This window comes from Annulohypoxylon maeteangense, assembly GCF_022496945.1.
Source record: "Annulohypoxylon maeteangense strain CBS 123835 unplaced genomic scaffold GGS22scaffold_13, whole genome shotgun sequence".
In the NCBI taxonomy this organism is placed as follows: domain Eukaryota; kingdom Fungi; phylum Ascomycota; class Sordariomycetes; order Xylariales; family Hypoxylaceae; genus Annulohypoxylon; species Annulohypoxylon maeteangense.
Genome location: NW_025953260.1, coordinates 858,189 through 885,233, shown reverse-complemented (window position 1 = coordinate 885,233; position 27,045 = coordinate 858,189). Strand labels below are relative to the sequence as shown.

General features: G+C 47.0%; 6 protein-coding genes across 6 annotated transcripts; 2 read left to right on the top strand and 4 right to left on the bottom strand.

Moving 5' to 3' along the window:
* Positions 1–327: 327 nt before the first annotated feature.
* On the bottom strand, positions 328–2,827 carry GGS22DRAFT_195456 (uncharacterized protein). The gene is made up of 3 exons (XM_047965670.1): positions 2,690–2,827; positions 1,552–2,640; positions 328–1,495 (listed from the first exon to the last, which is right to left on the bottom strand). Exons 1-3 carry the CDS (start codon positions 2,797–2,799, stop codon positions 415–417), a joined length of 2,280 nt encoding a protein of 759 aa, XP_047817100.1. The 5' UTR covers positions 2,800–2,827; the 3' UTR covers positions 328–414.
* A 3,452-nt stretch (positions 2,828–6,279) lies between these two features.
* GGS22DRAFT_168300 (P-loop containing nucleoside triphosphate hydrolase protein) lies at positions 6,280–11,973 on the top strand. Its single transcript, XM_047962124.1, has 2 exons — positions 6,280–6,637; positions 6,726–11,973. The coding sequence occupies exons 1-2, from the start codon at positions 6,570–6,572 to the stop codon at positions 11,701–11,703; spliced, it is 5,046 nt and encodes a 1,681-aa protein (XP_047817099.1). The 5' UTR covers positions 6,280–6,569; the 3' UTR covers positions 11,704–11,973.
* Positions 11,974–12,233: 260 nt separating this feature from the next.
* Positions 12,234–13,957, top strand: GGS22DRAFT_168299 (uncharacterized protein). The gene is made up of 4 exons (XM_047962123.1): positions 12,234–12,512; positions 12,582–13,033; positions 13,104–13,787; positions 13,839–13,957. Exons 1-3 carry the CDS (start codon positions 12,435–12,437, stop codon positions 13,384–13,386), a joined length of 813 nt encoding a protein of 270 aa, XP_047817098.1. The 5' UTR covers positions 12,234–12,434; the 3' UTR covers positions 13,387–13,787; positions 13,839–13,957.
* Positions 13,958–14,054: 97 nt separating this feature from the next.
* GGS22DRAFT_195452 (Arylsulphatase) lies at positions 14,055–16,312 on the bottom strand (the record flags this gene model as incomplete). The annotated part of the gene is made up of 5 exons (XM_047965669.1): positions 14,055–14,536; positions 14,599–14,708; positions 14,786–15,623; positions 15,688–15,845; positions 15,976–16,312. The coding sequence occupies 5 exons, from the start codon at positions 16,310–16,312 to the stop codon at positions 14,153–14,155; spliced, it is 1,827 nt and encodes a 608-aa protein (XP_047817097.1). The 3' UTR covers positions 14,055–14,152.
* Positions 16,313–16,659: 347 nt separating this feature from the next.
* On the bottom strand, positions 16,660–20,646 carry GGS22DRAFT_168296 (Med5-domain-containing protein). The gene is made up of 5 exons (XM_047962122.1): positions 19,656–20,646; positions 19,336–19,592; positions 19,223–19,285; positions 18,117–19,167; positions 16,660–18,057 (listed from the first exon to the last, which is right to left on the bottom strand). Exons 1-5 carry the CDS (start codon positions 20,371–20,373, stop codon positions 16,979–16,981), a joined length of 3,168 nt encoding a protein of 1,055 aa, XP_047817096.1. The 5' UTR covers positions 20,374–20,646; the 3' UTR covers positions 16,660–16,978.
* Positions 20,647–21,285: 639 nt separating this feature from the next.
* Positions 21,286–22,584, bottom strand: GGS22DRAFT_38062 (uncharacterized protein). The gene is made up of 2 exons (XM_047966945.1): positions 22,427–22,584; positions 21,286–22,279 (listed from the first exon to the last, which is right to left on the bottom strand). The coding sequence occupies exon 2, from the start codon at positions 22,197–22,199 to the stop codon at positions 21,435–21,437; it is 765 nt and encodes a 254-aa protein (XP_047817095.1). The 5' UTR covers positions 22,200–22,279; positions 22,427–22,584; the 3' UTR covers positions 21,286–21,434.
* Positions 22,585–27,045: the final 4,461 nt, after the last annotated feature.

Here is a 27,045-nt window from a genome sequence, read left to right as displayed (position 1 = left end):
GTTGGATTGTGGATGTTTGACTCCGCCGAATTTGAGAAACTGTGTTGCGGGTGGAAATGTGAGCTCTTGGATGGAATTCACAAAAGATTGTCTTTGTACAAATTTTTATTTTGCAAGTGTGGTTAGGCAGACGGTTAAGATGTTCATGTCACGGCGTTGCATGGTTGCTGTAGTCACTATGATCACTGTGCAAAAAAAAATAGGTAACTTTCCCTTGAGCGATGACAATCCTCGTGATGGACCCACATCATTTTCATGTGTAGTAGTACGAAATGAATGAAAGCGCAAACGTACACACCGGTTACCTAGTAACCATAATATAATATAACTGCATATATGGCATTATAAATATCTTCTATAGAAATATTTACGTCGCAGTTACCCCTATTTTACCAAAACCTCTAATAACCCAACCTAGATCTCAGCACCCCTATCCCGTAGTAGTTGAGATATCACTTCACGACCGTGCACTATCTCAAACTCGCGATCTACAGAGCTCTCAAAATCACCCTTTCCTTCTTGGCGTCGTAGCAGCATGTATATAATGTCAGTCCTATATATCTCTTCTACCAATGAAAGTATACTCTTCCCATCATTGGTCTTGTTGTTGACATCAGCACCTTTCTCTAATAGTATCTGCACAGCATTTTCGCGTGTGCGCCATACTGCCCAGAATAACGGTGTCCTTCCTTGGCTATCCTTTGCCTCAATATTCTCCGTATTTATAAGGAGGTTGAGTGCTTCGCCGAGGCCAAAGTATGCGGCTAGATGTATTCCAATCACTCCCTTCAAGTCAGAGCTTTGGTCCGGCAATACCTGGCTTGATGCTTCAGTATGAGCAGGTTTTCCAAGGAATGTTAAGACTATGGATAACACTTCCTGGTACTGATTCTTTGGCACAAGTTCAGTATGGTGGCCCCAGTATCTAGCAGCATATGTGTAAAAAGGGGCTGACTCAAGTCGTTGCTTGATTTCTTCCTCAGTTTCACAAGATCCACTCGCAAAATTTGGCAGAGAGAGGTATGCAAGGCAGATGTTTGTTATCGTAAGTTGCGCTTCTGGGAACCATTGGCCTTGTGTTTTATCGAAGTATTCTTGCGTTGTGTAGTGAACCAAGCGGATAACGCCGCTCTCTTTCTCAATGGTAACTAATCCAGCACATACAGAGACCATCAGCTCGACTGTAGTAAGGTTTTCTTCGTCAAATTCTTCCTCATCGATTTCAACAGCTAGAGCATGTCGAAGTTCTAGAGTAGTCAGAGGTCTGCTAGAAAAGGTAATCCACATTAGAACCTGGAACGCAAGGTCTTTGAACCCTTGTCCTTGTCCTTTGATTCTATCCATAGCATCGTCGTATGCCTGGCTTAGGACTTGCAACTTTTTGTCTTCCCCTGGCTCTTGGTTCTCTCTCTGAAAGCCTCTCAATGCTTTTCGGATTGCTTTGGGTGTTGTCTTGGCTTTTAGGGAGTCAAAGTAGATTTGTGATAGTAGAAACCTGAATACGATTTAATTATTCACTTCTTAATCAATATAGGTTTTATGAAAACTTACATTCCATCGACTATTTCAGGGATGGTGGTTAATATTTCCTTTTCTATCGCCGGATTTCGAATCGGTAGCAACTCCATGTGGCCTTCTAGGTATCTGCTGACATCGTCTTCTCCTGCACGGATCTCCAGAGAGGCACAACCAGCAAATCTATCTTCAACATCGGGGTTGAACCTAGATGTCACAAGGATGTTTACATCGTGCTCCTTTTGTATACCGAAGATCACTGATATGAGTTTTGCTCGGCATCCATCAGACGCCTGGCATTCATCTAGCGCATCGATGATAATGAAAACTTTTGAATACAAGGATACAACATTTCCTAAGGTTCTTGATATTTGATCTTCAGAGAGTGGCCTCCTTTCTTTAGTATGCCTATTGTAGAGGTCTTTGACAGAATCTGGAAGGGACGATTGGCGTTGAGAAAGTTGTTTAAGTAAACTTGACAACAGATCAGAAGTTCTCTGTTCAGACTTTCGCCGAAAACTACCGTAAATGTATGCGACACCAACACTCAGGTCATCCCGAAATCGATCAGAAACATCATCTATCACGATGGAAGTAAGGATTGTCTTTCCCGCTCCGGGAATTCCTGGGCAAAACAGGGTCTGCTTCTTAGTTCGCATCCAGAGTTGATACTCCTGGGATTCGAGAAACCATTTCCCGGTATCTGGTTGTCGCCGACTAACGAAGTCGGCATGTTGAGAGGCATAATCAAAGGGAGTGATCCAGTCAAGGATTTCTTGACTTTCCTGATAGTCTTGCCTTCTTACCAGCTTTACAACATTAGTAGTCGTAGATTGCTGGTTGAAAGAGTTTAGTAACGTAATATTTGATGTGATACGACCACGAAGATCGCGGATGTCGTCAGGTTCCCATGTTAACTTCTTCCATACCCTTTTTGCAGTTTTGTTGATACCCCTTTCTTTAGAAGCTAACTCGCTATACTTACCCAATGCCTTTTCGAGGTCATTCAGAACGCTCTGGCAGCCACTAGCGATATTCTGGAGATCCTTCTTCTGTTTCTCGTCAGGTTCGTATTCGGACAAGGCCACATCGACGTCTCGAAGAATGATGGTAAGGCTTCTGACTCTAGTGGATGGTCAACAGATGTTTACTATGAGGCAATTGGGGATTTTACTCGGCCGAGATGCCTTCAAATTCGCCCGGGGCATTAACAAATTGTTTCCGGACCTTATCAGCAAGTTCGATCACTGTGATAAAGTCTCCAATACCAAACCCGAAACTCATCTCGATGACCGTTTAATTTCAAGATTGCTTGTAGCTACGTGAGGATTAGAGAGACGGGGTTAGACACAAGACCATTGATGTTAGGCTCGGTAGCCCCTTACGGTTAGTTACTCCTGCAACCCAACCTCTACACATTCGACGTTCATTGGCCATTTCAACGACAAAAGAAGACTACATGCAAGCTTGGAATATTCCTACTGAGAAAGCCTAAAATGCGACATCGTTGGATTTCGGCTTTGATGAGGACCAATCTATGGCATGATTAACTCTAGTGGAAATATTCACACTATGTACAATGTGATATACAGGATTCTACAAACGGTATCATTGGAGTAGTAGTCGAATATAATGCTACAAATCGTTTTAGGGTACATTCAAACTATATATATTACGCCCGTATCTCGATGCTTCAAGTATCTTATCCTATATTAGGTCCAGTAGGTATCCCTACCATTGGGACTTTTTAGACGATGACTATTATTTTGTCAATTGTTAGGTAGATAATAAATACCTAGTGATATTCCTCTTGAAATTTACTTTAAAGTTTCCTCAAATGCCCGTTTAGTTATTGGGTACCTAGGTAGTTGAGCAAAGTCCTTATTTATACCCCCTTAACTGGCAGTAGGCCCCCACCAAGGATTAAGAGGGGGTATACCTGATCACCTATGAAAGCTCGATTCGATCCGCGGAGATCTGCTTGTAAAATAGAGCATTGCTGGTACACAGAATCACATATTATTTATATGTAGCTTCATTCCAATCAGGGTCTGGCGCTCCAAGTCATGTGAAGCTGTATCCCTCTTTCTAATCTACAGTAGCCAAGGGGTAGAGCACATAGAGTGGTAATCTGTAGTTTGATTTGACCTTGAAACTTTGACTAATGGAATAATCTATAACTTGATGTGCTATGCACATATGAAAACTTTTAGGAGCATACCTTAGTCTGTTTGGCTTACATTTGGCGTCTTTGTCCTTCCTACATCTCGATTCTCCACCCTCAAAGTACCTGGGACATTTTCATTCCAACATGAGACGTCTAGAGCTAGCCGGCTATGAATTTCGGCTAGTTTTCTGAGGGTCATGGGGCTCACTGGTGGCGGCTTGAATCTGCAGCTCCAAACAAGAAACATCATCTTTCTGCAGCCATCGAAAATGAGTATCCATGTGATATCAACGATGGATCGTTGAAGGGACACAACACCACCAAGACGGGAACTTTGATCATTTTCTGCCTATCGATCTATGCACCCTTGGTCTAGAATCAAGTATATCTGGGCAAGTAGCTTGTCTACTTGTCTGCCTTGAGAGTATACAGTAGTTTTGAGTTTCGTTTTCGTAACAAATTCGTGATCACGCAGGGACTCTTTTCATTACGCGAAGAGTTTTCCGGTCGACGAGCAGATCGTACTCAAGGTGTCCGACATGAAGATGCCGGCCAAAAGATAGGCGTGCCACATAAGTGGAAGCAGAGGTCAAAGTTTACCTGGTACTCCTCAATTTCCGAAATCCGGCTAGATATGCAGGGTGGCCGTGCATTACATACCTATATATGACTTTGAAGCAAGGCTTCAGGCTTGCACTGTGAAATATTAATAAGGGTACAGACGTAAGGGCGGTTGAAGTTACATATAAGATGACGAATCAGACTAAATGAATTTCTAAACATGAGGCGAGACCCTCTTCGAGACCGTCATGCATCGTCGGTATCGTCTGTATAACCTGTATTTATACATTGCAGTGTAGGCATATATGTATGTAGGCTGGCAAGCTGGCAATTTGGTAGGCTGGTTGGTTGGTAGGAAAGTTGATAGGTTATCTCTAGCCTCTATGGATACTCATTGGTGGAAGGACCAATTAGAAGAGTCGATTGGTTCTTAGTGTCATGCAATGCATGTCGGGAAACTGGTGGTTCACCCCCCCGCATAAGCACCGTAGCATCGCGGGACCGGAACCGGTGAGTTAAACAGACCCCTCTCATCTGCATGTCCAACACTAAAGTAATTTAGTTGGAGAATTCGCCCAGGAACTCGGGGCAGATAACTTATCTGTCAGGTTCCTTCCACGTTCGGTCCTTTATTATGTGAGTCACAACGTGTACCTATGTACATAGGTAGGTATGTACATAGGATGTTAAGCGACTTTCATTTATCTTTATCTTTATAAAGTAAACGGAAATATATAGTCTCTGTAAGATTCTAGGCAGCCTGGCTTCCAGAAGGTAGGTAGCTGCTAGGTACCTAGTATGTAAAGAGATACAAGGTAACATTGAAATTTCCGATCGATTTTTATTACTTAAAAAGTTACGAAGTCACACACTTATCGCGCTGACAAATGAGTTAGTCGGTCTGATGTTTTATACTGGGCAAGTAAGCCTTGCCATATTTAGCTTTTATTCGGTGGATGCATAGCTCCATTGATGAATAGGTATAGGCGATAGGATTAGAAAAAGCATTGATCAAAATTCATCTATACCGGTCATAGATCATCTGGCTCCCCACATTCATATGTAAGACGCATGTTTGATGTTACACGTATGCGATAATTGGCATGCCCACCCAATCGGGGGCCAATTGCAAATAATGATATCACCAGGACAGGGAAACATTCGAGATCAGGTGGTACATGAAGTATTTAAGTGGCGTGCCAATATAAATACTAGATGTATTCCGGAATATATGTAGGTAATTAATAAGCCTTCATGTTACAATTCGGAGTATTTAAACACCTAGACTCTTGACATGAAATCTCATAAACTATATCTGCCTACGTTGGACTAAAACGTATTGACCATTTTCCAAGTTGTTTGTTAACTTTTTGAACGAAGACGCGACATCGAATGGGTGTAACATTGTGACTTTGGACATTACCACGTATCTTGGAAATGATTTACACAAAAAACCCCGTGTAACATACTATATGCGGTATCTGCATTCGGAATTGCAGAACCTGAACTTGCTCAAGGTGGCATAGTGGGGCTCTTTCGCGTGCTAGTCAAACTAAGAATACTAAGGTTGGCTTAGTTGGGTCCGCTATCAGGAACCGAGCTGCTCGTGGCTGGAAGTTACCGAATATTTCTCTGCATTACCATAGCGACTAGAAAGCGGTCTGAACCTGCCCCAGCCCTGGGGATGTATGTACCGTGGGCAAGTCGTCACTGCATCTCCCAAGCTCACCGTCAATGCCGGCCATGCTGTACACCGCGACAGAAAAGAATCACCTGCGACGCCTCTGCCCCCCACCATGGTCCTCATGGTATTATACCGTGGTACTTGGAAGGTACATCTAACGCGTACTATCCGAGTGAATCGGTGGTAGGTTGCGCCTGAGTATTAGTCGTATAATTAGTGTGGGAACGTGCTAGCCTACTAAACGACAGCGCCCCACTGTGGGAAGTTACATTAGGTAGGTAACTACCTGTACCTAGACTGTAGTAGCGCTATGTTCTTCCTTCCATCATCTCTGCGACTTTTTATGCTATCTCTCTCTCTCTCCACCCCCCAGATATTCCCGAGTTTGCACCTAGTTAGTTATCTTCTTCACCTCCTTCTAATTATTTTCCCTTCTTCTCATAACAGATACTCTCCTAGGTTTGCTAGTCTTTACCTTATACAAAAAAGTCTCAGGTCGCTGCGAGGAGTAGCACCGAGCATCGTCTTCAATTTTCTATCAATTGACTACAGATATCGGTCTAAGATTTCTTCAGTCTGGTGATATCATCAAAACGACTACCACCACTCTCGCGAGTGGGGCTGGGGAGAAGAAGAAGAAATATGAGCTTTGCCTCGTGTTCATGGCCGATATGGCGGACTGATGACTTCACCACCTGTTTTCAATCCGAGTAAGTAAACACAAGTATCGGTCTTGTTATTTTTTTCTGTGTTCCCATCCATCTCTTAGTGTGTGTCTCGCCTACTAACGGCTTATAGTTATCTGCAGATCCTTTTCCCGCTTGCTTTAATATCTCTATCGCTACTTCATCTTCTCCTTCAGACTATCTACCGGAATGTTAGGTTAAAACGCACCGACGGCTACGATCAAATACCCGATCATCGAGATCACACAGAAGTACCGCCGGAAGAGGAGGATTGCATAAGCACCGACGACGATGAAGGATTATCTATCAATCCGAGCGGCGGCGGCCGCCTTGCGCTTATCAAAACCACTTCTAAGGGCTCCATCGTCCAGGCCGACACCCCACCTGCTCAGGACTTATTAGTTGTGGTTGAGGAGGTTGCGATATGCGGATTAATAGCTGTTAACGTTGTTGCCCTTGTCACCGATACTTACAATGGACACGGACAACTTGCAGCGATTGTCGGCTTGGTTTCTTGGATCTACGTCCTTATCCTCGCAACGCTTCGACTGTTTCTGGGAAACACCAAATGGCGAATCCCGCGACTTTGGAATCATACCGCTTCTATATATGGCTTCCAGTGGCTTTTTACTCTTATCGTGTTTCGATCCGTCCTCGTCCATGCCAGCTCTAGACTTGCGCAAATCCTGATCATTGTCGAATTTTGTCTAACGACACTCCTGTTTGGGATAGCTCTAAACACTAGAAAGGGCAATAAGACTGTTGTTATGGAATGGGAAGGGAAGATTGAACCGTCGCGTGAACCTTTGGCTTCGGTTCTCTCCCTGCTAACTTTCTCCTGGATCGACCCTATGCTCTGGCAAGGTTACAAAGAACCCCTCGAGATTAAGCATGTGTGGAACCTCCTGCCGCGCGATAAGGCAGCGACGGTGCTGGCAAATTATCGCCAGGTCAAGAAAACGACGTCTCTGGCCTTGCACCTGACTAAATATTTCAAAGGCCTGCTCGTTATCCAGTGTGTCTGGGCTACCATGGGTGGTCTTCTCACTTTTGCCCCGACACTTCTTCTCAAGGCTATCCTTGAATACGTAGAGATGCCGGCTAATGCCCCGAGGAATGTGTTATGGCTCTATGTTATCCTGCTTCCCCTTGCTGATCTTGTTCGTTCTATTGCTGATGGCCAGGCCTTGTGGATTGGCCGGAAGATTTGCATTCAAATCCGTTCCATTATTATTGGCGAAATCTATGCTAAAGCTTTGCGGCGCAAGGCAGCAAGTGGGCAAGACACCGTCCTTGGGAATACAGACGCTGCGAAAGAGACGAAGCTCGATAAACTGAAGAGATTCTTTAGGTTAAAGAAGAAAACAGACAAGGCAGCTGGTGTCCAGAATGGTAATGCCGCCAAGGAGGACGCATCCAAAGGTGCTGATGAGCAAGCAAACTTGGGGACAATTATTAACCTGATGTCGGTCGACAGTTTCAAAATTTCCGAGTGCACTTCATACTTGCATTTTCTACTAGCGGCCGCTCCCTCGCAGCTATTCGTATCCATTGCTCTACTTTACCAAGTGATGGGTCTCAGTGCTATCCCGGGTCTTATCGTCATGGTTTTCCTCTTGCCGATTAATATCCTATTAGCTAAAGGTTTTAATTACACACAGCGTAAGATCATGGCTGCTACGGACAAACGCATCCACACCACAAACGAGATTCTTCAGAGCATTCGGATTATCAAGTATTTTGCCTGGGAGAAGCGTTTCAGTGATATTGTTGACGAGAAGAGGCGTACCGAGCTGAGCGCGCTGCGAAACCGTTATATGATATGGGCGCTCGCTGTTGCTATTTGGAACACGGTGCCAGTTCTCATTACGTTTTTCTCTTTCTTGGTCTACACCAAGGTAGAGCATAAGCCTTTATACCCATCCGTCGCATTCACCGCCATTTCTCTCTTTATGCTTTTGAGAGTACCCCTGGATCAACTCGGAGACATGATTGCTCATATTCAAGAGGCGAAGGTTTCGGTTGATCGAGTCGAAGAGTTCTTAAACGAGGATGAAACCGAGAAGTATGAGCAGTTAGGTTCTGACAACAAGGACGAATATGGCAACAAGGTCATCGGTTTCAGGGACGCGACGTTTATCTGGGGCGGTAAAGACGCGATCGCCGCCGATGGATCAATGGCCTTCCGCCTCATCGATTTGAGCGTGGAATTCATGATTGGCAAACTCAACATTATCGCTGGCCCTACAGGATCCGGAAAGACCTCAATGCTGATGGCCCTGCTTGGTGAAATGACCATGACCAAGGGCAAAGTTTACCTACCTGGCGGTCGTAGTCGTGAGGACGTCCGACCAGATCCCGCTTCAGGTCTGACCGAAACTTGTGCCTATGTTGCCCAGTCCGCATGGTTAGTCAACGCAAACATTCGAGACAACATCTTGTTTTCCGCAACATATGATGAGAAACGGTACAAAGATGTCCTAGTAGCCTGTGCCTTAGAGCGAGATCTCGAAATTCTAGACAACGGCGATGAGACCTTGGTTGGAGAAAATGGTATCACTCTATCTGGTGGACAAAAGCAACGTATATCCCTAGCACGAGCCGTATATTCGAATTCCCGACACGTCTTGATGGATGATTGTTTGAGCGCCGTTGACTCGCATACCGCTAAATGGATTTTCACCAAGTGTATCAAAGGGGAGTTGATGAAGAACCGCACCTGCATTCTGATTACGCATAACACAACACTCTGCGCGCCTTTATCTGAGTATGTTGTCTTACTCGACAACGGAAAGGTAGATGCACAGGGAACAGCAGAAGAAGTGATCGCCTCCGGTAAACTGGGCGAAGAGATTCGAACTAAATCCCGACCTGGCTCATCTGATATTTCGCGCGTTCCATCTCGAGTACCATCAAGCGTCGGCGACGAGAGTGACCAGACCCTTATTGATCATAACGCGAATGGCACGAACGGTACGACGAGCGCGAATTCCAGTAATAAGCAAGAGAAACCGCAGCGAACTCCCCCGCAAGAAACCAAAGCCACGGGTGCTGTTAAGTGGCCCGTCATCAGCCTCTACCTTCGAGCTATGGGCGCCTGGTGGTTTTGGGTCGTGGCTCTGGTTGTATTTGGCGGTCAACAGCTCAGCACAGTCGCCTCGAATCTTTGGATTAAAGAATGGGCCAACCAGTACACATTGGGTCGCGAAAGCATATCTATGTCCAGAACGGAGCTCAGCATATCCTCCCAGTTGGCCTATAGCTCTTGGTTATCTTCGGCTAATTTTGCGTCGGTCACAAGCTCTATCAAAAACATGTCTTTTATCAAACCCGCAGACTATTCAGCTTCTGATGTACCGGAAGTCAACGTAGACTATTATCTCACCGTTCTTGCGTTAATAGGATTTGCGGGTGCGGCGATGGCTCTAACTCGTGATCTCTGGCTATTCTTTGGGTCTCTCACAGCATCTTGGAAACTTCACAACAGACTTATGTCTGCTGTGGCTAGGGCAAAGTTCAAGTTCTTTGATGTTACCCCACTCGGACAGTTAATGAACCGGTTCAGCAAAGATCTCGAGGCCATCGACCAGGAGGTTGCCCCTGTTGCCATTGGTGTTATGAGTTGTGCTATGGGCATACTAATCACCGTGGTACTTATTGCAGCTATAACCCCTGGATTTCTTGTCGCTGGCGTTTTCATTACCGGTCTATATATCCTGGTCGGCATGTTCTATCTTCGAGCGTCCAGAGATCTCAAGCGACTCGAGTCAGTAAACAGGAGTCCCCTGTTCCAACAATTTGGCGAGACGCTCTCTGGCGTTACCACTATTCGTGCCTATGGCGATGAGCGACGGTTTATCCGGGAGAACCTAACCAGGATCAACACGCAGGCTCGTCCGTTCATCTATCTCTGGGCTGCTAATAGGTGGCTCGCGTTTCGAACGGACCTTCTGGGTGATTTTGTAGCATTTTTCGCTGGTGTCTTTGTCATTTTAAGCTTAGGAACGATTGATGCCGGTTCTGCGGGTGTATCCCTGAGCTACGCTATTGGATTCTCCGAGAATATCCTATGGCTGGTACGATTATACGCGATGAACGAACAGAATATGAACTCTGTCGAACGTGTTAAAGAGTACCTCGATGTAGAACAGGAAGCTGCCCCAATTAACGAAAAGAACCGCCCTGCCCCGGATTGGCCTGCACATGGGGGTGTTGAATTCATTAATTATTCTACGAGATACCGCAAGGAACTGGACCCCGTTTTGAAGAATGTTAGTTTCAAGATTGAACCGCGCGAAAAGGTTGGCATCGTGGGACGAACTGGTGCTGGAAAGAGTTCTCTCACCTTAGCAATTTTCCGTGCTCTAGAAGCAGAGGGTGGTAAAATTTTGATCGACGATATTGATATTGCTTCGATTGGCCTACAAGATCTTCGAGAAGCTATTACTATCGTTCCTCAGGATCCGACTCTTTTCACCGGAACCATCCGAACCAATCTTGATCCTTTTGACCTTTATACTAACGAGGAAATATTTGCTGCTCTCAAGAAAGTTCAGCTTATTGGCCCGAACGAAACACTCCCGTCAACTACCCGCTCCCTTTTATCTTCGGCGGAGAACAGCGAGGTTCAGGACTCCCAGGAGCCGACTAGCCCCTCTTCACCCACCACGAACAAGAACATTTTCCTTGATCTGTCCTCCCCCGTTGCGGAGTCGGGCTCGAACCTCTCCCAGGGCCAGAGACAACTTCTCTGTCTAGCTCGTGCTATGCTCAAGAACCCCAACGTATTAGTGATGGACGAGGCCACTGCATCGATCGATTACGCTACGGACTCAAAGATCCAGGAGACGATTCGCGATTTGAAGAGCACGATCATCACGATCGCTCATCGACTCGCTACGATTGTTGATTATGATAAAGTATTGGTATTGGACCACGGCACGGTTGTTGAATATGGCCACCCACATGAACTTCTACAGAATGAGAATGGAAACTTCAGGAGCATGTGCGAGATGAGCGGGGACATGGATGTTCTAGCTAAGGCGGCTAAAAAAGCATGGGATGATAAGAAGCTCGTGGATGACGAGTAGGGAATCATCCGAGTACACTGAACTTGAAGTAACGAATGGATGGGAGGGAATGGATGTATGAAGTGAGAAGTGAGACATGCCTTGACGATCAGGATACACCGCACACACGGTGAAGCGCGTACATCTTCCTATGACACTCTAGGTGTGGTTGGCGTTGGCAGTAACCAAACTGTTCCGGGGCGATTTGCCCTCTGAGATGCACTTGTATATATGGATTAGAGGCGTTAAACTTGCCTGTTTATATGTAACGAAATCGATATTGTTATACGATCCATTGTCTGCGAGTTATCTTACACGTGTATATGTCAGGTACAGTATAGCATTTATTCAGCCACGCAGCCACATTTAGGAAAGCTGCAGATACTTGGGAGGTACACGACGAAGTACACGCTCGGATAGCTGCGTACTAAGTGGACCTTGTATCCGTGCAGGGGACGTCTGACGCGACAACACGTCATTGGTCCAAATTAAAACCAGGGACCCATCGTATCAATTGATTTGACCACATTGCACACAACGTTTTTTCCGCCGCGAACTTTAAGCTTCGACTTCCCCGATCTATGAACTTTATCAATTGATGCAAATTGAAGCTTCTGTACTTCTTTTTCTTCTTTTCCCCTGAGAAGGTCTCACCCCTTAATTCCTTCTTGTTCTTCCTGTCCTTCCTATATATATCCAACCTTCGTCAATTCCTTTGGTCGTCGTGTCAATTGTCTTGTCTTTTGCCCAACATGGTGGCCTTCCGATACTCTGTCCTCGCCGCTCTGGCTCTTCGCGTCGTGTCTGTCTTTGCTGCTGAGGGTGATTCTGTAAGTTTATACAATGATTACGTAGATCGTTTAGAGCAAATCAATGCTAACAATAATTGACTTTCGAAGCCCGTCGCAGATGATGCTGGTAGCCCTCCCGAGGTCGAGCTCAAGGCTGAGGTCGTCGCTACCTTCCCTGAGGCTGACGACATTTTCGGTGTCAAACTCGTCAATGGCCGCCCGACTAAGGCCGTCATCGATATAACCAACAGCGAGGACGAGCCTATCCTGGTAGCTTTTGTAGGAGGTCAGCTCCTTAACCCCAAGGACCTGGGCCCTGATGTCGACTTCGCGAAGTCTGTCATTCGCAATCTTACAACTGTCCGCTATGAGGCGTCTATCCCGGCCGGCGAGAAGGTGTCGCTCCCTTACTCCTTCATCCTAGACATGCAACCCCAAGACGTGCGCCTACAGCTCGTCTCCGTCGTCACCAACTCTGCCAACCAGATCTTCCAGCTTGGCGTCTACGACCAGACCGTTAGCATTGTTGAGGCCCCTACCAGCATCTTCGACCCCCAGATGTAAGCTTCCCTTCCCCTCTTCATCAATTTGTTGTTCCTATATCATAAGCTAATATCAATATCTACACAGCATCTTCCTGTACCTCTTCCTCACTGCCGCCTTCGCCGGTACCTGCTACTTCGTCTACAAGACCTACGTCGAGGCCATGTTCCCCCAGACCAAGCGTCCCGCCAAGAAGGTCCGCGCCCCCGTCGTCGAGAAGGAACCCCTCTCCGGAGGCGAAGGCTCCGCCACCGGTACCGATAAGGGCTATGACGAGAGCTGGATCCCCTCGGACCACCTGAACCGCCCTTCCGCGCGACGTGTCAAGAGCGGCGCCAGCGGAAAGACCAAGTCCAAGACCGCCGAGTAGAAACGGCGTTAAGTCGATGGGCTTGGCTACCTGCTGTCAGGGTTGACTGGGCGGCACGTGCACGTACCTACATATATGTACTAGGTATGATGAGGAAGGGGATAATCCGGCTTCGGCTTCGTGGGGGGTAAGGTTGGAAGAACATACGTGCGTGCATAGGCTCGGTCGAATGACTGGCGGTGGGAAAAATTAAAACGTCTGGTGTCGGGCACAATCACGTCTAGGCTGCTGAGGCGGCTGGTGGGATGGCTTGTTGTCTTGACTAAGGATGCTTATATACGTATATGTACATGAATGGGACTGACACGAATAAGTTCTATGTGATGGTTTTTGATGTTTGATGTGTGAATGTGAAGGTAGAAGTGAGGTTTCGGTGTTGTTGTGAGCCTGAACTCCAATCGGTATGTCTAATGAGTTCGAATCTGGTTAATGATAGTGGCTTACACATTTAGTTCTGATTACATAAGTGCTTATTAAGATCGTACAAACCGCTCTATGGTGTCTCGAGATAGATTTGGGAGCATATCGTTTTTATTACTATCGAATTGTAGGTAATGATAGCTAGATGATGTCTTAGATATCTTGTTCTCATTAACATTTTATTCATCATCAAGAGGACCTTCTCGCCCGATAATTTGACCTCTGTACGTATATATCAACCCCTTTCCATCTCACGCCCAATTATCCAACGTAAGCTAAACCAACTACCTACTATTCTCTTTGAAAGCCGTTTTTCTTTCTTTTTTCTAAGGAAAAACCATCATACCTAAACCCAATCCTCCCACCGCCCCTCCTTCAAATACCCATACCCCCCAAAAGCCCGCCCATCATCCTCCCACGTCGGCCCCTCCGCCTCGGGAATAAATCCGTTGGCGCAGTACGCGTACTTTACGCTCGCTACTTCCCGGTTGTTCAGATAGAAGGCGTCATAGCGGGGGGCCAGCGCGTCGGCGAGGGATTTCACGGTTCCGTCTGGGTGTAGGGATGACCATGGGTGTTGACATTGTTTGCCGGTGCAGGTTTTTAGGACGAGGAGGAGGGCGTCGAGACGGGAGGCGAGTTTTTCAACGGGGTGGTTGGCTGCTAAGGTGGAGGATTGAGATGAGGATGAGGAAGGGGAGAGGAGGTTGTGGAGTTGATCTGGGTCGGCCTGTATTTTGGGTATTTGTGAGTAAGAAAAGGATAATAAAAAGAGTGAAGGAGAGTGCATACCTTCATATCATAGAGCTCATGCTCATTATTGCACCAGACGGAATAGTACAAGTTATACCCCGGCCCCGAGATACGAAGGGCCTTGTACGTGTTATTCTCACGAGGATCCCCTTTAAACAGGTCAGTCCAACCTTCTTAAACTCAACCCCAAACCTGAAAACCAAGTCAACGAAACTCTTGAACTCACGATTATAAACCCCCTCCCCCATCGCAAACCCCCAATACTCAATCCCCGCATGTTCCCTCCTCTCGCCCCTCTCCCTCACCCCCCCAATCTCCTCCTGCGTAACCGGTATCGCAGCCCCGTCAAAGTCCTCTCTCGCCTCAATCCCAAGCCACCCAAAGAACGTCGGCGCAAGATCCGCATGCGTGCTCACCACCCCGCCCGCCGTATAATTCCTCGCAACCCCCGGCCCCCGCACGATGAGCGGGACGTTCACATCCGTCTCGTACCCGCAGCTCTTGCCGGGCTGGAGTCGGTGCTGTCCGATGTGGTACCCGTTGTCGCTGCTATACACGATATACGTATCCTCCAGAATCCCGTAGTCCTCAAGTCGGGAGATCAGACCGTCGACGAGCTCGTCGACGGCTTGCAGGGAGCGCAAGCGTTGTCGGTAGAAGTGGTCGTTGTACGCGACGTTCGTCCCGTTCTGCTGCGGGAGCGTGGTGATCCAGTTTGCGCCAGAAGACTGGTCCGGGTTGAAGTTCGCGGTCCGCGGCACTTTTTCGTTGGGGAAGAGGTGTTTGTGGCGGTCTGCGGGGATCGGCTCGGTGAATTCGAAGGGGAGGTTGTCCGGGTCGCGAGGGCCTGAGTGTAGTTTCATGGCTACGTTGGCGTGGGGGGCGATGGGGGCGGCGACGAGGAAGAAGGGTTTTCTGGCTTCGACGGCTTCGTCTAGGAGGCCGTAGGCTTTTCCTGCTAGGACGTCGGTGCTGTAGTGCCCTTCGTAGCTGCGTGGTTCTTCTCCGTTGCGCTGGAAGGTGCTGTTTAGGTAGTCGTATGTATGAGGGTCTAGTAAGAAGTCCTGGGATTTTAGGTTAGTTGTGATATTTATGGTCGAATGTAATGGTACAAATCTGGAGAAATACCGATCCCGTGAAGCCCCCTGGTGGAGGTGAGTTGTAATTCTCTACCGTGTGCACGTTGAACAGCTTCCCCGTATAATACGTGTTGTAACCAGCTTGCTGCAACCACACAGGGAAGTAATTATCATTGAAGCCTTCCGCTACGAATTTTGGATAACCGCCTATAATAAGAGTTAGAATAAGATTATAGATGTACGCGCCACATACGGTGACGGATATGGTGGCACGTGACAAGGTATATGTATAGGGGTAGAACCTGTCGATTATTCTTCTTCTATAGAACTAACATACCATACGGCGGACTAACATCCGTAACATTCGTATTATGCGCGAACTTCCCCGTCCATATCGTGACACGGGACGGGCAGCACACCGCCGTCGTTGCGTAATGACTGCTGAAATATGTTCCTTGATCCAGCAGATGCTTCTTCACAAGAGGCATATAGTCCAAAGACCCAAGATGAACATCTTGGTCATCCGTTAAAACGAACACAACATTGGGTTGCCGCCGTTGTGGTTGCGGTCCGCGACTATGGCCGAGCGGGACTTGTCCCGGATCCGAAGCGGTCACCGCGGCGCCGAAGCCGATGGCTGTAGCGGCAGTACGCACCAAAGCCGCGATGTGCATTTTAAGCGTCTTATCTGAGGAGCGAACTCTCCTAACACTCAAAATATGAAAATTGGAATGATTAAGAGAGAATTATCATTCAATTCAATCGGCATTTGTTAAAATCGACATACATCATAAAAAGCAAAGGTTGCAGATGGGATGCTTACCTAATCGACGATCTCTCTCCAATGATCAAATACAGGGGTTCTATTGCGTGCTGGGCGATAGCGTCGTCGTAATACAATCCACTAGGCGGGCGACAGTACCCTTTAAACTTGTACTACGGGAATCACTTAACTAGCACTACGCTTTTAAACCGTGGTTCAGCAAGACACGTAATGCCAACTTAAGGAAGTCGTATAACTCGAGTATGCAATTAATGTTCAATAACTACTATATGTATGTTGGATAGTACCTACATAATATAGGTTATACGAACATGTACCGAAATCCAGTCCATAAACCATAACCTATGCTATAAAATATCAATTGCAGTAGCTTAAGACTAGGTAAATATAGATAGATACTTAAGATAAGAATGCCGTTTCGCATTTTCGTCTCTTCATCCCAGGACGCAAGATCACCTAACCGATATCCAGGGACCTTTTCCCAGAAACATAAACGCCCGCCAACAATAAATCCAGTAAAAAACCGCTATTAGTCAGGACGGCCAGGTCTACCCCCCTACGACATATCCCAGCCATCCAACAAATCCGCGCCGGCACCACCCGTCAGGCTACCGAACATATCATCAGCGCTGCCGAAATCGAGTCCGCCGTGGCCCGAATCGCCGCCGAGATGTCCCATATCGCTACCGCCGCCGAGGTCCAGGCTCATGCTCGTTTCGTCCGCCAAGCCGTCGTTCTGGGCGGCAGCAGCCAGTGCGTCTCCGAGCGCCGTGGCGTTTTCGCTTAGGTCAAGGTTCGCTAGTTCGCCTTGTAGCATAGACTCCGTCGGCGGCGGGGCGAGCATCTGCGCCTCGACCTTGCGGTATAGGCGGACGATGATCTCGGCCATGACCGGGTCCGATTTTTGTATCGTCTTACAATCTTCTGCTTCGGCTTTCAGCGCCGAGCGGAGCGAGATCCGGAGTTGTGGCGGTACTACCGGGTGATTTGAAGAGTCTATGAGAAGCGCGGTTTCCCCTGGAGGTGGCATGTTGGTTACATCGGGGGCGCATATGAGGGCGGTCGCCACGTCGTGGGCGATACTTCCGTGGCCGGCTTCCGTGTGCGACTTTACCTCTTCTAAGATGGTGTAAAGGAACCGCCTCGCGCCGTGCATTTTCAACGCGACTAGAATTTGACGGTGGGTGTAGGACGTCGGCATCACGTTAAGACCTGGATGAGCACTCCACGTCACAAACCCCTGAATCATGTGTCGAATCAGCGCGGCGAGTCCTCCATTCGCCGTTTGCGTCCACGCCTCCAGTTCATTATTGGCGGCGCTAGCTGTTCGGCGCGAAAGCCGTAGATTGTCCCTCATCGTCTTCAATAGAGGTTCTATTGCCGGGCTTTTGGGGTCGAATCGTTGGTATGATCTCAACCCATACTCTAGTGGGATTGCGATTATGTTGACAACAGAAGCGAGCATCGTCTGCGCTTCAGAGGATCCTTGCTTCGTTAAGAGAATTAATTGTAAAATTTTCAAGACCGCCTTATGTTCTAGATTGTTATTAATGTTACTAAGCTCAATCCAGAGTTGGTTCGACATGTATAGCATCGCGGGTACAAGAGAGGGGAGCAGGAATGTGTTCACGAGATCTATTAATGTTAGCATCTCATTCAAGGTAATATTAAGGTAACACAGGGTCAAAACTTACATTCGACACCAGTCTTGAGGCTTTCCTCATCGAGGTAATTTGTACTGAACGCAAGAACGATTTGGTGGAATAGCGTTGGAACAAGTAGGTAAAAATCCTGTGGAGGGCATGACGATAACAATTCATCCGCTAGTCCACCAGATTCGATATCAAAAAGACCGTGGATCCATCCGTCTAGGTGACGGTCTTCCTGCTCAGATAATTCGCCCAGCGGCCTATTAAGCTGGCTAACGCCCAAAAGTTTAGCCACGAATGAATCTGAACGAATCCCGAGATCCATGGGAGAAAGGTTATATCGGTAGACGAAGGCCAAAACCAGAAGAAGTACAGACCCGAACTCTTCGTAGACTGGTTGATATTCTCCTTGATCCTCTTCGTATCGCCAATTTTCAAGTAGTTCGCAAAGGGGATGTAATATGGTTATCGGCTTGTCGAACAAGAGCATCACATCTAGCGACAGCGGTTTCTTAGCAAGCTGACTGCAGAGAATTTTTAGAGTCATTGTCTCCTTATTATGGCACAGGCGACCGATCACCTCCGCCAGAGCCTGACAGGCTGCCCCAACGTTGCCATCCATATTATCCAATTCGCCGATTAGTTTGAGGATCCTTTCGGCATCAACCATACACTCATCGACAAGATGTTCTTTGACATACCGGCCTGCTAGTGGTAGAGTCTGGTATGTTATTTCTCCTAGTAAACCTTCTATGCTTGACTCTGGGATCAAACCATGGAGACAGCAAGCAAAGCAGAAGTCTTGTCGAACACTATCGGTAAATGTGTTGTTGTTATTGTTCGTATCATCAAACATGGCAGACAGAGTTGGAAACGCATTAGTATCAACTTGGCTCAGTGCCTCTGTAATGCAGAATTGTGCTGACAGCGGGGGATACATAGATGTCGCTAGAGTTGCTAGAAGCAAAGGCAACTTATTAATTAAGTATGATCGAAGAACATGGCTAGCCTGTTGGCCCTCATTACGAAAGACTGCATTTGCAAGAATGTCAAATGAGGCTAGAATAAGATCAATCGTGGTAGATTGGATATCTCCCTATTGTAATAGTCAGTACCTATGTATCTCATAAAATATATCCAATATGACACACCTGATATCTGTTGTGAAGATAGTTGAAGAGAGCAGTATCATCGATCAACGGTCGGCCAACAAGCTTCATAAAATTAGTTTCTCGTATCAGACAACCACGCAGTAGAGCCTCACATTTGCGTTCAAGTATATATATAGACCGGCTCGGGAATTAACATTTGGTAGTTCAGAGACGACGAAGTTCTCCAAAGCCATAGATGATTCTAGGTCGTCCATGACGGTGTTAGTGGCATCCTTATTCTTATCGATCGGCTCAAACGAAGCGAGCGTTTCGGTACGAAATAGCTCCAGTCGAGTTGCTATTTGTGATGCGCTCTGGATTATTGAAGGTATAAAGTTGCCTAGACTTTCTGAAAGAGCCCTTCGTGCATCTAGTCATAATGTTAGCTTAGTTGGTCTCACAAGTACAGAGAATCTACAACGCAAACACGCACTCTTAGCAAGCGGGCGGCTGAGTGCGCTCAGGACCGTTTGGTTTTCACAAATTCCCAATAGAAGCATTACAAATGCAGCTCTGGCTGCTTCCATTTCATCTCTGGATTGTGGGCTTTGCAACTGATCACCATGTAGTTGACCGAGGCCGATCGCTTCATGTGTAAATGCTTCTGAGGCTAATGAAAATAACGTCATCCACTTGGCTATAAGCTTGCATATTTGCAAAGCGTCGCCGGCATTCTCGATACCAGTCCCTATGGCAACCGCCTTCGTAATGCGGTAGAAGATGACCTCCTCGGACGCGTACGAGCTGCCCCATCTCAACGGGGCTTTATCCTCTGGATCTTCAGGAAGAGGGTGGCCAGCTTTTTGAGCTTGTGCGTGGGAAGTTGAATACTTGTATAATGCCTTGAGTACTGAAGGGGTATCTATAAGCTTGCGCGATGCAAGTACATGGATATAACGTGGGATTCGAGGATCGAGGCTTTCGTGGTTTGCAGGTTGAGGTCTCAGAAATATGTCGGCGATGATTGCTGGAGGTAGCGGATGCTTCGAGTACAGCAAGGTGATATAATTATCAAAGGTATCTGCATCAAGGCGAGAGGAGATACATCGACTAAGAAATTTCGCCCACTCCATTCTCGATTGGTTATGATCGCGTGCAGGTCCTATCTCGGGTATACGCTCCGACATCATCATATCTACGTCCATCTCCATCTTGGAATCGCGTTCTTGGATGCCCGAATAGTTGGTTCTATTGGGTACATATAGTCGGAGAAGCTTCGAAGTAAACTTGATTAGTTGGTGAGTTGAATATTCTACGTTGGAATCGGGTGTAATTCACGAGTTGTTGGTAAAAAAGGTGACGAGGCTGAAGATTTGAAGAACGGTGACTTGGTAAATTGACGTCGGTAGTAAAGATTGTAGGATTAGCTTTCTTAGCGACTTTAGCGCTACAACCTTAAATTGGGACAGTGACAGTGGGAGTTCAATATCGAAGGTAGGTGAGCCTATCTAGCTAAGCGAATTGATCCATGCGCCTGTCGCTAATCCAGTCTAGGCTCCTGCCAAGCCAGGGGCGCGGTAGGGCTAGAACATAACCTACTAAGCAGCTAGGTAGGTCAAACTGCCTAGCAGAGCTACATAGGAAATGGAGCTTGGGCCATGTGATCACTACTTAGGTACCTGCCGCGGGTATGTAGCTGTACGCATAGTAGCTGTATTTTGGCAATATGGAACTTCCCCCCCCCTTATTCTCTTTAATTGTCCGAGCCTACCAGGAACTAGACTAACCGTCACATGCAATGGATGAAAGACATTCGAGCTTGATACCTCGATTTCTCGATATAGCACACTATTCCCATTAATCCACCAACCACATCATGTACGATGCGGGATTCATGATACATGACATTAACATCCGCCCTGTTCAAAACAACACCTAGCTTTTGATTTATCGAAGACTTCCCACAATTGATCATCCATCCTGTGGGTAATAGTGAGCCGCATTTGCAGGACACTTCTTGAACTACCTAACCCCATTATTCCCAAGTCGCTCTAATGGCTGTTCTTAGCTGCTTCAGGATACCTAGTTAGATCACTTTTAGCTCAGTAAAATGAAAATCCGTACGCCTAATCACCCCGAAAAACACCGCATCTGGCCGGCTTCTAAAATCCAATCTCGTACCCGAGGTATGTAGATACCTCAGTAAATCGCCGTTCTCGATGAGGTTAGAGGTTTGTAACGGATATGTAGGTTACGATGTCACTGCCACAGATCAGACATCTTCGCTCTTCACAAGGACTGCCATTTCTCTGTCGACATCAGGTGAGCGTGGACCGACCATCCAATCCTGCATTGCCAGCCACTCACTCCAGTTTGCCTCTGCGCTGACAATCTCTTTCTCTGTCACATTTTGCAGTGGCCGCAGAAAGGGAATGCTCTGCTCATCCGGCATGTCATACTGGGACTTGACTTTCAGCCACCCAGCGCTCTTGGCGGCAAACAGGAAATTCCTTCGCTCGACTTCGTGGAGGTGTCCTATCCCCACAGGCCAGTCATCTCCAAAGAACCCGTGCAGTACCCCAGGAAGGTCTAGGCCGGTGGCTACCAGTCGCCGGACGTACGGTGTCAAAGAGACCGCCATAGGTGAGTGGCCCGGCATTGGGAGCTTCCCTATCGCAATCGACGATGGGGATGGCACCCCCTGAGGTGACCCAGGAGGTTTCGACGAGATGACGGGATGTTGTGGCCTCTGGAATGGCAATTGAATGTTCACGAACGCGGCAACGGCCTGCACCGGCCCGCTATGTTGCGCGTGATCGAGAAAATACCGAACACAGGACTGAAATTGCGGGTACCACTCGAGAATGTCGAATTGGGATTCCTGAAATGGAAGAAAAGGTCCCGAAGGGTTTATGTCTGGTGCCATACCTCGCGCGCCAGCGGATGAGGAAGGATGCGGAGGCGACCTCGACTGGGTTGGCTGGAACGGCATCGGGAAGCCAGGAGGTCCACCACCTCCCTGAGGATGGAACGCCATGCCTTCAAGCTTGTGATAGTGGATAATGTTAAATATCCAACACAATCGAGACGGCCGTCTTTTCCCGATGTCGAGAGGTCCTTGAGGAATGAGTGTCTAGTAACACCTAGCTGAACCGAGCCGTTTGGAAGAAAAGGAGAAAAAAAAGTCTAGATCTTGTACCCTAATGCGTGAAATGTTGTCGATGAAAGACAGTGTATGTGTTAAGTAGTAAGAAGCGAGCGTACCAGTCTAAAGCATCGTGGATGCTCCACATCGAATTGACCCGCAGCACGCCAATCAAGAAAGAGAAATTTAAAGTTGATAGTAGGTCTAGTCGAGGTCTAGAATCCAGTTGAAGATGGCGGGTCGTCGAAGGTTTTAATACCGTTCGGGAAGGCTTTACACCTGTCTCTGCCCTTTTTATTATATCCTTTCGTCTAGACCAGTCCACTTCGAGTCAAGGGAAAGGGGGGAGGAGGCTGTAAGTAGCTATTTGAAATACAAGAGATACAAAGAGGAATAATAATAATTTAAATAATGATAATGATAACAATAATAATAATAAAAAAGAAAATATAAAACAGAAGAAAATAAAAAATAATATATATTATATGTGACTAGGTCACAGAGAAGGTTACAGTAACCGGCCTTCGGCAGCTGAACCACGAGAACTACACCATAGGGTCCGCCACTTGCGGCATGTATAGTCGGTTTAACAACAGGATCTAGATGTAGTCATTGTGGGGGGCCGATCACACTTGTGAGGCTTGATGCCGTACCGAGCAGGGTTCAACGAGCTTAGATAGTTACATAGGAATGGTGGACGAAAAGAGACGTGGCCCGAAGAATAGGAACATGCCAAAACTGCAGAAACTGCAGAAAGTGAACTTCGATATCTTTTACGTCTTGCCTTGTGGAAAAGGTACCTACCTATGTATCTCCCTTTTTCCGTCCTGTTGGTACATTTTGAATATTCCGCATGGGAGCTGCCCAGAAACAGTATAGGGCGGCTCTGAGATGATGACGCAAAGGAATTGACCTGTCGTCTTACGGGTTCTTGGACCAGATTCGAATTGGAGAGTTTAGTTGGCGAAAGGGTTTAGGCGAAAACCAAAGGTAGAATGCAGAGCTAAGCCCGACTAAGATGATCACTTTGTCATCTAATGTAGACTAATGTAGAAAAAGATGCAGAGAAATGCAAGACGGCGAAGGAGGGAAACAAGGGCGGCGATCCCAAGGGGGTTCGACGTCAGTTGGAATGGTATTTTTGGGACCTGCAAAGCATCTAAACTGTGAAAGAATAGTATGATGATGACGATGATCATGTCGAATTCTTTAAAGATGAGGCTGCAGAATGATATCCCATGCATGTGTTCGCGCATGGCGGAAGAAAGACCCTTACGAGCCCCGATGAGGCGTTCGTTGGCTCGCTGGGGAACATGTTAGGTGTTAGTGGTGCAGCGGTGTTAGGGGTTTTAACCAAGTAGCCAAGCAGCAAGGTCCAAAAAACCCAGAAACTGCCAGATTTAAAAAATTGAGAGTCAGGGTCGCTGCCGCATAAGTGATGCCCTACTGATGTAGCTAGGCAAGACTAAGTAGGGTCCCTGTCGTTCACTATAGTTCCTTGTGGTTCCTATGCAAAGAAGGGAGAAGATCGGAGGGAAATGTTAAAGCAAAGGGAGAACCATTGGATAAGAAGCGCACACTTTTGACAGGACAAGACAGGAGCGAGTTTGCGGCGGCGACGGGGGACGGGGAAGTTGGAAACGGGGGTTACACCGGTCCACTCAATTGAACGCCACCAGGCAAATGATTGGAGGATCCGTAGATACAGGATGTATAGCAAGTACAGTACATGTACGTAAACACCCCTGAATTGCATACATAGGGGTGGGGGTTATGGATATCGATGGAAATTTCAGAAGAGCATCATACCTAAATATGGTTTAATACACTACGTATTTCTGATGTACTGTACACCTGTGCGATTGGATTGGATACAGCGCATCAACCTTGGATTTTGGAACACACACATGTGCACCTGGGCATCTACGCCTGCAACTTACACCCTTACACCTACCTACCTAAGCAGCTAAACAGCCAGCAGCTAGAGGTGCAGCTGGTGCAAGTTGCAGGTGCCACCGCAGAAAAAAGCCAGGCATTGAAGCTTCTAACAGCTTCTAATTACATGTATTCATGGATGTACCTGGTGTAATCATGGATGTGCCTAAGAGCTGAAGCTGCGATACACGTACACGTACCTACCGCTAATGCGCTCCTCCGACAGTTAAAGGTAACTGCATCTTAGGTAGCTGCACCTAACTGGACATTTTCGGTCATTTTTGGTCATTGGAAATAAAATTTTCTCTTCTCTCTTTGCATTCATTACATCATTTCGTCATCCCGCCAACTATCCGGCCAGCTATCAAGAATCATCAATTATTAATGGTGAGATCTGTATTATGCCCAGTGGTTCATCAGAATTCCACCATTCTCTCCTAGACGCGTCTTACATACTACTACGTACCCGGTCTCTGATCTGGCAATCTGTTTTGCCTCCCGAGCATCTTTGAACATCTTCGAACATCTGTACACTATCTGTACTGTCTGTACCTGCTGTCTGTACCTCTCGAAACCCTGCAATGATCTGAGACATAGCCGTTACCTCGCTGCCTCGGTGTGGCATGAGAACATCAGGGCACCAGGGCATCGTTGATCATAACGTGCTGTCGCATACGCAGCATCATTTTACACCACCTACGCACAGCTACGTACTACCTCCCTAGTCACCGGCCTAGTCAGCTGCGTAAATTGCCAAGCTTCGATTTTCTTTTTCCTTCTTCGGGCTTATCAAGCTTACCTATCCAACCGTGCTACTAGACACTGGCTAGACTAGGTAGGTAGGTATCAACAGACGAGGTAATATACCTCGATTATTTCTGTGTGTTGTTACAGCTAATCTTCAACCCGGTCTCCCCGAGTGTCCGAGGTGGCTGACTTATATCGTGAATTATACATGAAGAAAGGCCCGATGAAATAAGTCACGAGACGAGCCCCGGAATATGCTGCACCTCCAAAGTAAACCCATCGGTGGTAGACGGCATTCGCCAGTTACGCCGATACCAGGGCATTCCTTGGTCTAGATTCAATGGTCGGATATCCAACCGGTCACGGAACGGCCTCAATTTACCCCAAAGAGACTGATACTTAGCGGGCTCCTCCCGTAGGATGGCCCCGTAAGATTTAACATATTCGTTCTAGCTCATCCTTTCATCCTTCCAAAAATATTTACGCAAGAGAATGAAGGATCTAATCAAGAGAATGAAGGATCTAATCAAGAGAATGAAGGATGTAAGAGAAGCAACGGACCAATGCCAACTCACGTTCATTTTAGTCGTGATGGTTGAAATCGTAATGTGCTCCGGTTGGTCCCGAACACAAGCAGAGGAGGAATTGGAGCCGATTGGCTCCTATAGAATAACTTGATCTGTGATCAGTCCATCCAAGCACTTGTGTTTCCAAAATCCCACGCATTGCTGTGGGTTTTTGGGGGCGTTATGTCAATCAAGTTGCTTCGAATACCTAGCATCATGGAAATCTTGCATATCCAGGGACAGTTTTAGGTAGCAAGTCGCTATGACTTGCATACGTCTCGGTAGAATAGGTTAAGCGCTCAAATCATGTTTTTCGGCGAAGGACGATCCTCTTCTAAAAAGGAACTACGACTTAAAGAGACGACAGCATGCACAACTCCTCAATTGGTTTAACAAACATCATAGGATTTTGATGCCGCAATAATTCCACAACTACGGCATCGGTATTTGCCTACGTGTACCTGAATAATATCTGTCAGGACCCACCGAGCCACAACGCCTGCGCACAGCATCTCTATCATTCCGGAACGTTGCAGCACCAAATCCCAAGCGGATGGGGTATAGGTGGCACAACTGACCTGTTGTGTGTCGACAGCAACGATGGAGATGGCATCCGACTGCAGTTGGAGCTATCTGTGTAGCCCTGGATTCATCGCTCAAAACGCCATCAACTATAGATCAAAATACCAACCATGTATCCTACCTTACATGATACGTCGCCACCCTGCTTGCTTAACAGCCACAAGGGATCTTCCGGTCAACCAGTAAATATCCTTGCGGCGGCTAACTTTCGCCATGATCACCTATTATGCCGCGGGGCAAATTTATTCTTTCCGACGTCGACAACTCTACGATTCGACGGAGCAGGCCGTGGCGCTGGAAGCATGGTTTTGATATCAGCTGAAAACGAGGCCAACCAACAGCTATGGTATATCTTATTAGCGGAACGTATCCGTCCCGTAACAAGATCGCCGCTACGTCAGTAATCAATGGTAAACATTTAACCAGCTTCTGCACAACAGTCCACGACATTCATACCTACCTAGAAGTAGGTATACACTTACAGATTTCTTAGGTTGTCGGGTACTAGTTCCTTGTAGAAGTCAGCGAGCACCGCAGATAACGACAGTCCATTCACATGTTAAAATAAACGCCTCATTCCTCAAGACTAAACAGGCCATGTCGCTCAACAATCTAGGTACCTGCTAAGTCGCTACGACAAGATATTGTAGGGGCGGCGGGTTTCGTCTAATTACACCACGTAGCTTCGCAATGGTAGAAGGGTTAAGGCGAACTCGGTACGTTTGAATACACCTCCACAGCATAATCGCCACACAGTTTGCCGTCGATCAATCTATGATGTTCTTTTAATGTCACATCTTGGCTCAATAGCTACTCTCAGAAACAAGAAGTCTTGTGGATACTAAATGTTTTTCTCAAATCGTAGCTCGGTCAGCGGTCAACGGACCAGGCACATGGCTTTAGTAACC

Coding starts and splice junctions, on each gene's coding strand:
- GGS22DRAFT_168300 (XM_047962124.1), top strand. CDS start 6,570: ATGAGCTTTGCCTCGTGTTCATGGCCGATATGGCGGACTGATGACTTC. Junction 6,638..6,725: donor ACCACCTGTTTTCAATCCGA/GTAAGTAAACAC, acceptor AACGGCTTATAG/TTATCTGCAGATCCTTTTCC.
- GGS22DRAFT_38062 (XM_047966945.1), bottom strand. CDS start 22,199: ATGGCGTTCCATCCTCAGGGAGGTGGTGGACCTCCTGGCTTCCCGATG.
- GGS22DRAFT_195456 (XM_047965670.1), bottom strand. CDS start 2,799: ATGAGTTTCGGGTTTGGTATTGGAGACTTTATCACAGTGATCGAACTT. Junction 2,641..2,689: donor TTTGAAGGCATCTCGGCCGA/GTAAAATCCCCA, acceptor ACCATCCACTAG/AGTCAGAAGCCTTACCATCA. Junction 1,496..1,551: donor CCTGAAATAGTCGATGGAAT/GTAAGTTTTCAT, acceptor AATCGTATTCAG/GTTTCTACTATCACAAATCT.
- GGS22DRAFT_168296 (XM_047962122.1), bottom strand. CDS start 20,373: ATGGAGATGGACGTAGATATGATGATGTCGGAGCGTATACCCGAGATA. Junction 19,593..19,655: donor CAGCCGCCCGCTTGCTAAGA/GTGCGTGTTTGC, acceptor CATTATGACTAG/ATGCACGAAGGGCTCTTTCA. Junction 19,168..19,222: donor ATCTTCACAACAGATATCAG/GTGTGTCATATT, acceptor CTATTACAATAG/GGAGATATCCAATCTACCAC.
- GGS22DRAFT_168299 (XM_047962123.1), top strand. CDS start 12,435: ATGGTGGCCTTCCGATACTCTGTCCTCGCCGCTCTGGCTCTTCGCGTC. Junction 12,513..12,581: donor TTGCTGCTGAGGGTGATTCT/GTAAGTTTATAC, acceptor TGACTTTCGAAG/CCCGTCGCAGATGATGCTGG. Junction 13,034..13,103: donor AGCATCTTCGACCCCCAGAT/GTAAGCTTCCCT, acceptor ATATCTACACAG/CATCTTCCTGTACCTCTTCC.